Source organism: Schistocerca nitens, chromosome 12 (assembly GCF_023898315.1).
Source record: "Schistocerca nitens isolate TAMUIC-IGC-003100 chromosome 12, iqSchNite1.1, whole genome shotgun sequence".
Lineage (NCBI taxonomy): Eukaryota > Metazoa > Arthropoda > Insecta > Orthoptera > Acrididae > Schistocerca > Schistocerca nitens.
Window position 1 is genome coordinate 153,889,771 of NC_064625.1, and position 12,795 is coordinate 153,902,565.

The 12,795-nt window shown below is 47.1% G+C and overlaps 1 protein-coding gene across 1 annotated transcript in view; it reads right to left on the reverse strand.

Annotated features, from left to right (window-relative positions):
* LOC126214979 (uncharacterized) overlaps positions 1-12,795 on the reverse strand; it is a 424,425-nt gene that overhangs the window by 319,663 nt on the left and 91,967 nt on the right. The window contains exon 2 of the mRNA XM_049941611.1: positions 5,256-6,432. Coding sequence (XP_049797568.1) covers positions 5,256-6,358 — 1,103 coding nt within the window. The 5' untranslated portion in view covers positions 6,359-6,432. The remainder of the gene's footprint in view (positions 1-5,255; positions 6,433-12,795) is intronic.

Genomic DNA, 12,795 nt, shown 5'->3' on the forward strand with positions numbered 1-12,795 from the left:
CACACACACACAGAGAGAGAGAGAGAGAGAGAGAGAGAGAGAGAGAGAGAGAGAGAGAGAGAGAAGATGATAGACGTCAGACATTGTCGACAGTCAAATATTTAACAACAAGAAGAAGAATGGCTAGGGCCCCCCGTCGTGCAGGGCGTTCTCCAGGTGACGGTCCGTCAACTTGACGCAGTCCATGAGGATGGCACGATGATGATGACAGCACAAAACCCTGGGCGGAGAGAATTCCCCGACCCAGCCGGGAATCGGACTGACCATTCAGCTATCGGGGGCGCACGCAGCACCCCTCTATTGTACTAATAAAAAAGAGAGCAAGAGTGCAACCAGAATTTGGACAAATAGCTTCATCTGTTTTTATAACGTCACTGGAAAGTTTAACATCAACAGCTTCCTTAGTTAGAGGGCCCTCATATGCTCGATATTTATTCGGCAATAATATGTCTGAGAACGCAATATATTGAAGAAGGCTTCAGAAGATTAAAAATGTTGAATCTCACTCAATATACTGTACCGCGTAAGAGCAGTTCTTGCAGAGACCAAGAGAAATTCATTTCGCTCCGAACGAATTTCCGCAAAGAAGCGAAGAAAATACATGACCTAAAATCAAAGAGTGTGCTGGAGAATGTATGTTAAAGCAGCATGCAATACTCTTAGAAAAAGCGAGTTGCCTCCTCCTCCGCAATAGCAGAGGGAAGTGAAGATCGTTGTGTCATGACAGTAAAGATACATTTTTATTTTACAGTAGTTGTTGTTCTCAGAATTGGCAAATAGGATCAGATCAGCTGTCCAGTGAGAATACACGCTTTTCTCTTTTCTTGCAAAAGAACGGACATATCATCATACAGCTTTTCAGTCAGTAATCAGTAAATAAATGTTTTATTTCGTTTGCAACAGTTGTTACATAGAAAACAATATCTGCACACAATAAATTATAACTTCCACTGGTTTAAATGGCAGTTCGCAGCAGCAGCAGCAGCAGCAGATGTTGTTGTTGCTGTTACTGCTGCTGCTGCTGCTGCTGCTTACGAATCTATATTGCAGTGAACGAGCCGCTGGTCTAGTTGAAATGTTTACTGGGAGCTTTTCAGACTTTACTTCGTCCATTCTGCATTGTTTCTACTTGTGCTTTACAAGAGAAATAACTCAACAATTGGTACGAGTTGCACATCGTCCAACACCGACATGTTCGTTACGAAGGCAGAGTTGTACCGCATGTGTCCTGGCCATAAATACTGCGCAACAACATTGTGGCATTCTTGGCCTCTCGGACTTTCGTGCAATTTATTAACACAACATTATTGCACAACAAATGGTGAGCGTTTGAGGGCCACTTAACACCGTGCCAGTTCCTGTAGGTGCAGCCACAATCTCTGTATTGGTTTGCGCCATAGGATGGTCGAGGCGAAAACACTATTCTGCAATCTTAGATTGGCTAACTGTTGCATGAAGCTGATGCTATCCACCCACACACCGATCCTCCGCGCTCTTCTCTGTATGTCTGAAGTATGGCAGGGGATTCGCTAGGCAATGCAAGCCAAGATCATACACTGCAAACCTTCAAAGAGCCTTAGATTAAGGTAGTTTTCGGAAAAATGGCGTTCACGCTACGTTTTTTCAGAGTACGACTTGTCAATATGGTAGGAAATACTACACGGGCGCAGGTACTATATTTCGTGGAGCTGTACGACGCAGCAGCTGGTAGGTGACTGCAGTTCCACGCAAAGCAATGAACCAAATGTCGGTGCAACTGTTCGGCAGTAGAGATCAGGAATGACCGCTGTAGACTCGACAGTGAGCCGTGTGACGTCATCTACGAAGTCGCTGTCTCCACCTCTGCCCACTTAACCGAAAACTCATGAGCTGAGTTTATTGTGCAGTAAATGGAGAGTGAGTACACGAATTCGTAGGTATATACGAGGATTCGCAGCACTGCTTGGGGCGGGGACATACAAGAACGTATGCAGGCCCAGGGGGCCAAAACACTTGTGCGAGATGGGGACAGGGGGTGACAAGAATGTTTGCAACAGAGGGGGGGGGGGGGTGACGGTAAGAATTTGCGAACGGGATGGGGTGGCAAGAACGTGTACAGTGTGGACTAAGAATATGAGCGGGAGGGAGGGCCAAGAACATGCACTGGGGAGGGGGCCGAGATTAATTTGTGGTAAGGTCTTATAGGACCAAACTGCTGAGGTCATCGGCCCCTAACCTTAACCTTACACACTACTTAATCTAACTTATGCTAACCACGGCACACACACACACACACACGAGGGACGACTCTAACCTCCGACGGGGGAAGCCGTGCGGACCATGACAAGGCGCCTAGACCGCTCGGCTACCCTGCGCAGCTGGGGGCCAAGAATGTGGAGGGGGGGGGGGGGGGGGGGAAGGACAAGAACGTGTATAGGGTGTGGGGTGTGGGGTGGTAAGAATGTGTGCAAGGGTAAGACGGCAAGAATGTGTGTGGAAGCAGCAATAAGAATTTGTGCTGGTGGGGTGGGCATAATGAGGGCATGTGGGTGTAGAGTGTATGGGGGGGCGCCGAAGGAGGTGGTGTCTGGAAGAACGTGTACCAGGGGTGAAGGGTGCAAGAACGTATGTGGGGCGATTATCTGTGGAAGTAAATGTCTCAGTGTTACAGCATAAGGTGAAGTGCCGGCACGTCAATCGGGAATGACAGATCGGAGAGGGCTGTGAAGACTTTAGTCAACTGTGCGCTGACCGACCCACCTCCAGGATGACAATGCGGCAGCAGCGGCCTCTATGCGAAGAGGACATAAGCGGCGCTCCCGACTGGTTGCAGCCAGTTCTAGAGCAGCTTGAAGACTAGTGACTCGTATAGCAGCCACTTGGGAATTGTTATACTGAAGAGATTTCTTATTTGTATGTCGCCCTTTGCTTGTGACACATCTACGGATAAGTATTGTCACTTACTTTTCGTAATAAAACTCCTTAAACGGCCTTGCCGCAGGGGATACACCGGTTCCCGTAAGATCACCGAAGTTGAGCGCTGTCGGGCGTGGTCGGCACTTGGATGCGTCACCATTCCTGCCGCTATGCGCTGTTACTATTTTTCGGGGTGCACTCAGCCTCGTGATGCCAACTGAGGAGCTACTCGACCGAACAGTAGCGGCTCTGGTCAAAGAAAACCATCGTAACGACCGGGAGAGCGGTGTGCTGACCCCACGCCCCTCCTATCCGCATCCTCCATGAGGATGACACGGCGGTGGGATGGTCCCGGTAGGCCACTCGTGGCCTGAAGGAGTGCTCTCTCAATAAAACTCATTAAGAAGATTTGTCTGAATGTCGTCTAGCGATCTGAGAAAGCAGGTTTCCTAGAACCCCCCCCCCCCCCAATTGACGACTGAAGTGCGCGTCATTTACGACGGCGGCCGAGTTTAGGTTCGTTCTGCATCTGACGTCACAAAACACAGTCAGCCAATGAGCAGAGAACGACGTTGCCAGAGCTCGACTGTAGTGCAGAGCACGGACGAATGTCTACAGTTTTAGAAACGTTCAGTCATAAATAAAGTAACTGAACAAAAGCAATGTCTTGATAGACTTTTTTTAATAGGAAGTTTGGAAAATTCATTCTTTATACCAATTGCTTCATATTCTATTTATTACTTAACCCAAACAAGCAATAAGCCTCCTAATTCAGGCGATAGCAAGGAAAGGTGTTTGTACCATTCTCACTAACCGCTTTTTCGCAATAAAGAACAGCGGTAATTCTTTATTTCCTATTGTACTTCGACGAAATGTGAGTAATTCATAGTCATACCAACAGGGTTTACCGGTATTTTGTGTCATGTTTTAAAGTTCTCCAGGAAGTCTGTTGAATGATGAGCTGCGTTACCGTAATGGTTAAAGCGTTTGGCTGCTATGCAAAAGGTTCTGGGTTCAAACCTTGTTCGGTGGTTAATATTTTCTTTATTTAAAAACTATATCGAAGTGTCTTACTTCATGAATTTTATTCGTTTGAATGTAATTTTTTGTAATTTCCAGTGGCAACTAAAATCGACCAAACGGAAAGTATACGCTCTGCAAACTCTTCAAAATTTCGTGCAATGGTGTATTACATTTAATGCTGCACAATAACTGCGTGAACATCGAAACAAAATTAAGTCATTTATGGGGGGGAAGGTATCAGTCACGAAGATGTGTAAAAATCAAATTTTTGGGCCAAATAGTTCTTGTGAAATCGAATGATGAAGTGTGTCAAAGCAGTAGAAACACCATATGTCTGCACAGGCGAGCAGTGCAATGACGACAAAATCGCGCACATCGCAGAATGCGGGGAGCACGTCTCTATCATAAACTGCGCGCTCCCCCCTAAACGTAAGTTTGCTTCTCTTGGTGCGTACAACTGGGAACGCAGCAATCTCCCGCGTCTGGGTGGGCATGCGCGAACCGCCAATGTGGTGTGCGTACTGTAAGACCTTTGGTACACACACCATCAGATTATTTGACTTGTCGCTCTAACGAAGTAGGCGAGTGTCAGCAATATGTGTCGTGGTCTTATCGTGGCGTGCTTATCTTCTGCCGTTAGGTCAGACGATAGAAATGCCACTTGCACGCTTAAGAGTAGCAGATTGACGGTGACCAACTTTAAACAGAACTTGATTAATTTTCACACACATTTATTAAAACAGTAACAAGCATAAACCTTACGTAACTTGATTCTGGATGCTATTTACAATTGACAATCTGAAGTTCCTTTGGTCTTGGTACGTAATCTTATTCTCACATATCTCTGATACTTGACAAAGTGTCTATACATTTCTCTTCATGCCTATGTACAGGAATATGATAATCTTATTAGGTGCAGACTGAAACTTGACTACAGACTGGTACAGACTAATGTAGAACGTACAGACTGGTGCAGACTGACTGATCGGAGGTCTGTACACTCGTGCGTTCAGGTATCACTGCGCGAGTGTGATCCGCGAGGAGAAAAGGTTCTACGTTAGCAACAATCTCATTTGCTGCATTACATATTAATACGCGGATCGGCGGAAGCAGAATTTGGTCCGTCTCTAAGGCAGCGCCATCTCGTAGTCCGGAGACGCAGGAGCGCTGCGCCTGCGCTGTTGTGCTTAGTGGGGCGCGCTCTACTGGGAAAGTTGTGTACGCGCTGACTACGCGAAACTGTGTACACAACAGCCAAGATAAAAGAACTGAACTACAGGCAGAATTTAACCCTGAGAGCTACGGTGTAGGACAGATTGCAGGCAAATCGCACGTACCTGACGTAGACGATGGAGCCGCCGATGTGCAGCCTCTTCCAGCCGAGTGGAGGCGCCACGGACTGGACCTGCTGCTGCTGGTGTTGATGTTGCTGCTGAGGGTGGGGGTGGGGGTGTGGGTGGACTGCCAGGATGAGTTGCTGCTGCTGCTGCTGCTGCTGTGGTGGCGGCTGCTGCTGCTGGTGCGGGGGCGGTGGCGGCCGCGCCGCCTGCGGCTGGGGCTGTGGCTGCGGCAGCGAGATGGACACGACGGGGGCGGCGCCGTCAGGCTGCGAGTCGGCAGAGCCGGAGCTGAGCGAGCTGCAGCTGGTCTCGGAGCGCACAGAGTCGCAGCGCGGCGCGCCGCCCCCCGGGAAGGCCGCCGCGTCCGCCTCTCCGCCCCCGGGGCGCGCGGCGCGCTGCTGGCCAGCAGCAGGGCCGCCGGGGGCGGGCGACGCCAGCGCCAGCTCGGGCGCCTCCACCGCCTGCGAGGCGGCCACTAGCTTCCCGCCCAGCACGAACTGCTGCGACGACGAGGAGCAGGCGGGCAGCGGGCCGCCCACCAGGCACAGCCCGGGGGGCAGCGGCGCGCCGTCGGGGGCGGCGCACGCCGGCGGCGGCGGCTGCGGCGGGGGCGGGAAGCCGTTGTGCGCGGCGGCGGCTCCGGGGCCGGGCCCGGGGCTGCCGGCGCCGCCGCCCCCGGGGGCGGCAGCGGCGGCGCCGCCGTACAGGGCGGCCGGGGGCGGCACCAGCCCGTTGAGGGGCAGAGGCGGCGCCGCGAAGGGCGCGTGCTGCAGGCGGCCCTTGCCGGGGGCGGCGGCCACGCAGAAGCCGGCCTGCGCGGCGGCGGCGCCGCCCCCGTTCTGCTGGCAGTACACATGCTGCTGCTGCTGCTGCTGCTGCTGGCTGTGGTGATGGTGCTGCGCCTGCGGAGGCGGCTGCGGCTGCGGCGCGTGGGGGTGGTGCTGGTGGTGCGGCTGCGCCTGCGGCTGCTGGTGGTGGTGGTTGACGGCGTAGGCGGCGAAGTTGTCGCTGGAGACGTAGACTAGCACGTTGTGCAGGCCGGCCGGCTGCGGCGGGGGCGGCGCCTGGGGCGAGGCCTGGGGGTCGGGCTTTCCCGCCATGGCGCTGCCACATCACAGCCGCGCCACACCTGGCCGCGGCCGCGCTGCCTCACTGCCGCTGCCCGTCCCGCGCCCTGCAACACCGCACACACACCGGGCTAGCGTCGGAACCGTACTCCTCAACTATCTCCCTAGCGCCGCAGGTGACGTCATACTGGAACAGTGCCCAATAAATAGAGGCCTAAGCCAACACCGACTCAAAGGAAGCCCTCGGCGCTTGTTCGTGACGTCACGTCAGCTAGGCACGGCCAACGCCAGGTCTGTTGCAGGCATACTCATAATGGTGGTGTCTCCCTCTCTGACACAGGAAAATGTGAAACTATTGGCGGTAGTTGACCAACACACATTGTTCCGATAGATTACTGCAATCATTTAATTGTGCAATTCATTACACTTCTTAACAAATAGTGTACTCCTGAACTTAAATTTCCACCTGTTTTAAGGATTGACATACAAAAACAACTTCACGGTCCAGCAGCAACAGAATTCGTGCTGCTTTACCTTATTTGTAAATCTGAGGAAGTTACGTTTGTACTGGGTTGCTTTTACAAGAAACTGTGAACATATTGGTGCTCTTCTTTAGGTATCTTGGTTGACTATGGGGTGAGGAGCACTGAATGTTAATGAAATATCTTGCGATTGTACACGTTGCGGGAGGGGGTGGGGGGACAGAAGAAGAGGCATAAGAGAGATACTTGTTTTATCAAATAAAATTTTTATCTTCTAAAGTGTCTCCTTTCAGTTGTAAGAGGGTAATATTTATCTTTTCTAATGTGCATGTTTAAGAAAGTTCAAGTTCAGCAGTATTTTCGATGTATGAAGCTATTTTGTTTCCTGTTTAGAATTACTTTCGTTGAAAACGACTGTAATCTAATGACTGGCAGCAGTTGGATATTTACACGTGTAAATTAGTTCACATTTCCAGTGACGATGTCAAACGAAAATAAATAAATAAAAGAAACGAGTTAATTGTAAGGGGGTTGAGGTAAGTTTCGATAACAAAATGGATCAAGTAAATATAGTTACTTGAATGTAAAATTTCCGAAGCTTGCAATGGGGCAAAGCATCTTCTCATGTTGATCTACGTTTGTTTCGACAGGATTCAGTAATACAGAACTATGATCTTCATTTGTACCTTTACGATAGTAAGAAAATCTTTCATCTAAATAAAACTGCATAATTCTAAACAATACCAAACATTTTGTCCAAAAATAAGAGATTTATAGTGTTAAGTACGCCCAGGCGTTTCTGCCTGCAACAGACCTGGCGTTCGCCGTGCCTAGCTGACGTGACGTCACCAACAAGCGCCGAGGCCTTCGCTCAAAGGGTGTTGGCTAAGCGCACGTCCCTGTGACGTCAGCAATGTAGTGTTACCTGTCGGCGGACACAAATGCATGCCTTGGCAAAGATTCCATCAAACTTCTTTGACCAAACTACTTCGCTAGTGCTATTACACAATCGAAAAAGTTTCGTCACATTTGTTCGGGAAAGGTTTCCAAACCGTTAACAGGATATATTGGTGGCGACCATAGTGCTCGAAAAGAATGAGAAATGGAATCGACGGTGGGTGAAACCGTGGACAGCGAGAGGAGAACGTCCAAGTGTTCACCAGAATTAGCTACGAGAAGAACAGCGCGAGGGCACCAGGAACAACGAAAATTATTTGAGAATGGGATAACAAACATTTCAACATGCCCACATATTTGTATTTCCGATCCTCATTTAAGAAATGCCACTTCTTAATTTGATTCATCATAATCGATGTTCTCAGATAGCCTGCAGCTATGTCATTAATGATTTAAATAACGAAACACTGAATTAGTTGACTACTTCTTCACGCTTAGTATGACGCCTTTTGAGAATTTATTCTCATTATCAAGAGGAAATATTTACATACGTATTTTGCGTGATGTGTCTATGTGTGTTGTTCTGCTCTTACCTTCCAGGTTTATTCTCATGGTTTACTGCAATCTGACAGAATTGTGTCCGGTTTTTCGAAACATCGCGTAACATGCCTACGTAAATATTTGTACTTGATCATGAGAATAAATTGTCGCGAAGAACCGTGCAAATCACTAAAAAATGCGGTGTAATGTTTCTTATTTAAATTACGAAATATTTAAGATCTAGTCATGGATTTTTAGCAACAGGCGAAAGCTATTTTATCCTCTAATATTCTACTTCAATCTCTCAGTGTACCATTTCACGTAGTACTCCTTACTTCGAATAACAGAATCTTCCCAAACACACAGCCGCAGTTTTTCTGGATGTCGAGAAAGCTTATGACAAAGTCTGGGAAGACAACCTGATCATCGAACTTCGAGATCACACCGACATACCAGACTGTTATATTAGAATTACTGACAGCTTCTTACAAGACCGAAGATGTTTCGTACAAATTGATGGTAAACGCTCTGAACACAAAGTACTGCAAGAAGGAATCCCACAAGGTTCGGTACTTTCGTCAACTCTTTTTACCGTACATGTCGGTGATATCCCGACCACAGAAACTTCGATAATTGCACAATTCGTGGACGACACAGCACTTCTGGCCACTCACAGACGGCTCTCAACCACAATAAACAGGTTACAAAAACAAGTTGACTGCACGGAAATGTGGGCAAAATTCAGCAGGATAAAAATCAACCCAGAAGAGACAGCCGCCATCATATTCACACGCCGCCGACCACAACTCCATGATCGAATCGAACTGAACGGAAGACAACTCCCATGAACTACATCAGTGGAGTACCGTGGAGTAACAATAGATAACAAGATGATACTCAAACAACACATCGAAGACAAACGACAACGCATATCAAGAACATTCCACTCAATCTATCCTCTTCTGGCCAGTAAAGAAATGTAGCATAGAACTAAACTAAACATCTATAAGGCAATAGTTCAACCCCTGATGCTCTTCAGCTGCTCGTCGTGGGACATAACCAGCAAATCGAACAGAAAAACATTACAGACTCTACAAAACAGATGCTTAAAACTCATACTTAACGCCCCATGGTGGACCAGTACAAATCAAATCCAAGCAGAACTCAACATACCGACAGTAGACATCCAGATCAACACCACCGCAAGAAGACTCCTTGACAAAATAGAACGGCTCAGACCTACTCGACAACAACTCAGAGAATTGGCAACGGTTGAACCAGCCCAATGGCATACAGTAAGTGTTCTACTGTCCATATATTTTTTTTTTTTTTTTGGTCATGTCTACTGACTGGTTTGATGCGGCCCGCCACGAATTCCTTTCCTGTGCTAACCTCTTCATCTCAGAGTAGCACTTGCAACCTACCTCCTCAATTATTTGCTTGACGTATTCCAATCTCTGTCTTCCTCTACAGTTTTTGCCCTCTACAGCTCCCTCTAGTACCATGGAAGTCATTGCAGATGTCCTATCATCCTGTCCCTTCTCCTTATCAGTGTTTTCCACATATTCCTTTCCTCTCCGATTCTGCGTAGAACCTCCTCATTCCTTACCTTATCAGTCCACCTAATTTTCAACATTCGTCTATAGCACCACATCTCAAATGCTTCGATTCTCTTCTGTTCCGGTTTTCCACAGTCCATGTTTCACTACCATACAATGCTGTACTCCAGACGTACATCCTCAGAAATTTCTTCCTCAAATTAAGGCCGGTATTTGATATTAGTAGACTTCTCTTGGCCAGAAATGCCTTTTTTGCCATAGCGAGTCTGCTTTTGATGTCCTCCTTGCTCCGTCCGTCATTGGTTATTTTACTGCCTCGGCAGCAGAATTCCTTAACTTCATTGACGTAGTGACCATCAATCCTGATGTTAAGTTTCTCGCTGTTCTCATTTCTACTCCTTCTCATTACCTTCGTCTTTCTCCGATTTACTCTCAAACCATACTGTGTACTCAGACTCTTCATTCCGTTCAGCAGATCATTTAATTCTTCTTCACTTTCACTCAGGATAGCAATGTCATCAGCGAATCGTATCATTGATATCCTTTCACCTTGTATTTTAATTCCACTCCTGAATCTTTTACTTCCATCATTGCTTCATCGATGTACAGATTGAAGAGTAGGGGCGAAAGGCTACAGCCTTGTCTTACACCCTTCTTAATACGAGCACTTCGTTCTTGATCGTCCACTCTTATTATTCCCTCTTGGTTGTTGTACATATTGTATATGACCCCTACTTTTTTCAGAATCTCGAACAGCTTGCACCATTTTATATTGTCGAACGCTTTTTCCAGGTCGACAAAGCCTATGAAAGTGTCTTGATTTTTCTTTAGCCTTGCTTTCATTATTAGCCGTAACGTCAGAATTGCCTCTCTCGTCCCTTTACTTTTCCTAAAGCCAAACTGATCGTCACCTAGCGCATTCTCAATTTTCTTTTCCATTCTTCTGTATATTATTCTTGTAAGCAGCTTCGATGCATGAGCTGTTAAGCCGATTGTGCGATAATTCTCGCACTTGTCAGCTCTTGCCGTCTTCGGAATTGTGTGGATGATGCTTTTCCGAAAGTCAGATGGTATGTCGCCAGACTCATATATTCTACACACCAACGTGAATAGTCGTTTTGTTGCCACTTCCCCCAATGATTTTAGAAATTCTGATGGAATGTTATCTATCCCTTCTGCCTTATTTGACCGTAAGTCCTCCAAAGCTCTTTTAAATTCCGATTCTAATACTGGGTCCCCTATCTCTTCTAAATCGACTCCTGTTTCGTCTTCTATCACATCAGACAAATCTTCAGCCTCATGAGGCATTCAATGTATTCTTTCCACTATCTGCTCTCTCCTCCGCATTTAACAGTGGAATTCCCGTTGCACTCTTAATGTTACCACCGTTGCTTTCAATGTCACCAAAGGTTGTTTTGACTTTCCATCCTACAAAACGATTAAACAACAACGAAGTACCTCAAATTAATCAGCCATACCAGAACATACAACGGACAAGCCGCAACAACATAGAAAATATCTTCCGAAATACCAAGATTGTGGGCCTCAAGAACCGAAAAACCGTGCCCAAATGCTCCCAAACGAAAAACAAGGTGCCCATTTTTCAAATAAATGGTGTCCCCAATAAGCTACACCACCCCGCACACTTGAGGGACCAACCTCCTCGCACAACACACACACACACACACACACACACACACACACACACACACACACACACACACGAAAGTATTAGTCCAGAAACATGAGACCCAATCACCTGAGGAGGAATTTTTGAAGGTTAAGTAGATTATTTAGTCCACAAATAAAAACGGTTATTTCCTTATGTACACTTTGAACACACTTCGCTTTTCACATCTTTTCTTTTTATCCGTAAGCTTCACGTCATCCACAGTGCAACAACTTCGAATGCAGGTGATTGCTGCAGCTACTGCTTTGTCAGATTCCACCCACTTATTACGGTTTTTGTAGTCAGCGTGCTTCGTATTATGAACAATTCCGTATTCTTCATACCTTGTGTGGTGTCACCGCTAGACACCACACTTGCTAGGTGGTAACTTAAATCGGCCGCGGTCCTGTAGTACATGTCGGACCCGCGTGTCGCCACTGTGTAATCGCAATCCTAGCGCCACCACATGGCAGGTCACAATACACGGACTTGACCTCGCCCCAGTTGTACGGACGACATAGCTTGCGACTAGACCTACCAAGTATTCCTCTCATTTGCCGAGAGACAGATTAAATAGCCTTCAGCTAGTCCATCGCTACTACCTAGCAAGGCGCCATGTGTATCATTGCTAAGTGCTTACTACTATGCAAGAGATGTATTTCAACAAGAACAAGACTACATTAAAGTTAAGTATATTAAAATCTCTCTTCTTTTCTTTATAGTTTTCATCCAGTCTCCTGTTTCAGAATTTACGCCCGTCTGCGTTAGTTTCGCGTGCACCTAGCCACTCATTGTGTCGAGACCTTAGGGAATCGACACAACACCTTGCAATCACTGTGATGGTAGCGACGCACTAAATATGCTTGGTCGTTTTATAGCTTAAATGCAGTAATGTAACCGAGGTGACATGTAAACAAAGTTCTCGTCCTAACTTTTATCAAAGATCTTTGCTACTACACTGTCAGAGATTTGACCAAAGAGCTTTCTTTGATCACTGGCCACGAACATTACATTGCTGACATCAAACACACGTGTGCTCAGGCCTCTGTTTATCGTTGGCCACAACTGAAACCTAGGCCATGCCATATTGGCTACCCGTGCACACTACTGACAAAACGGCGTCACCTCATTACGAATACGGGAAGCGAGAAGCGAAAATACTAAATGTGCTTCCTTAATGCATGCAAAAACCTGCTTTCCAATCACTTTGCACCCAGCGAGAAGAATGTGAGTTTTCTGTGATGTTCCGCATTTGTTTAAATTGGTTTAGAACTAATGTTTTAGATGAGGGAGCAACTCTGCTCACCATCACTGTCTTCAAAT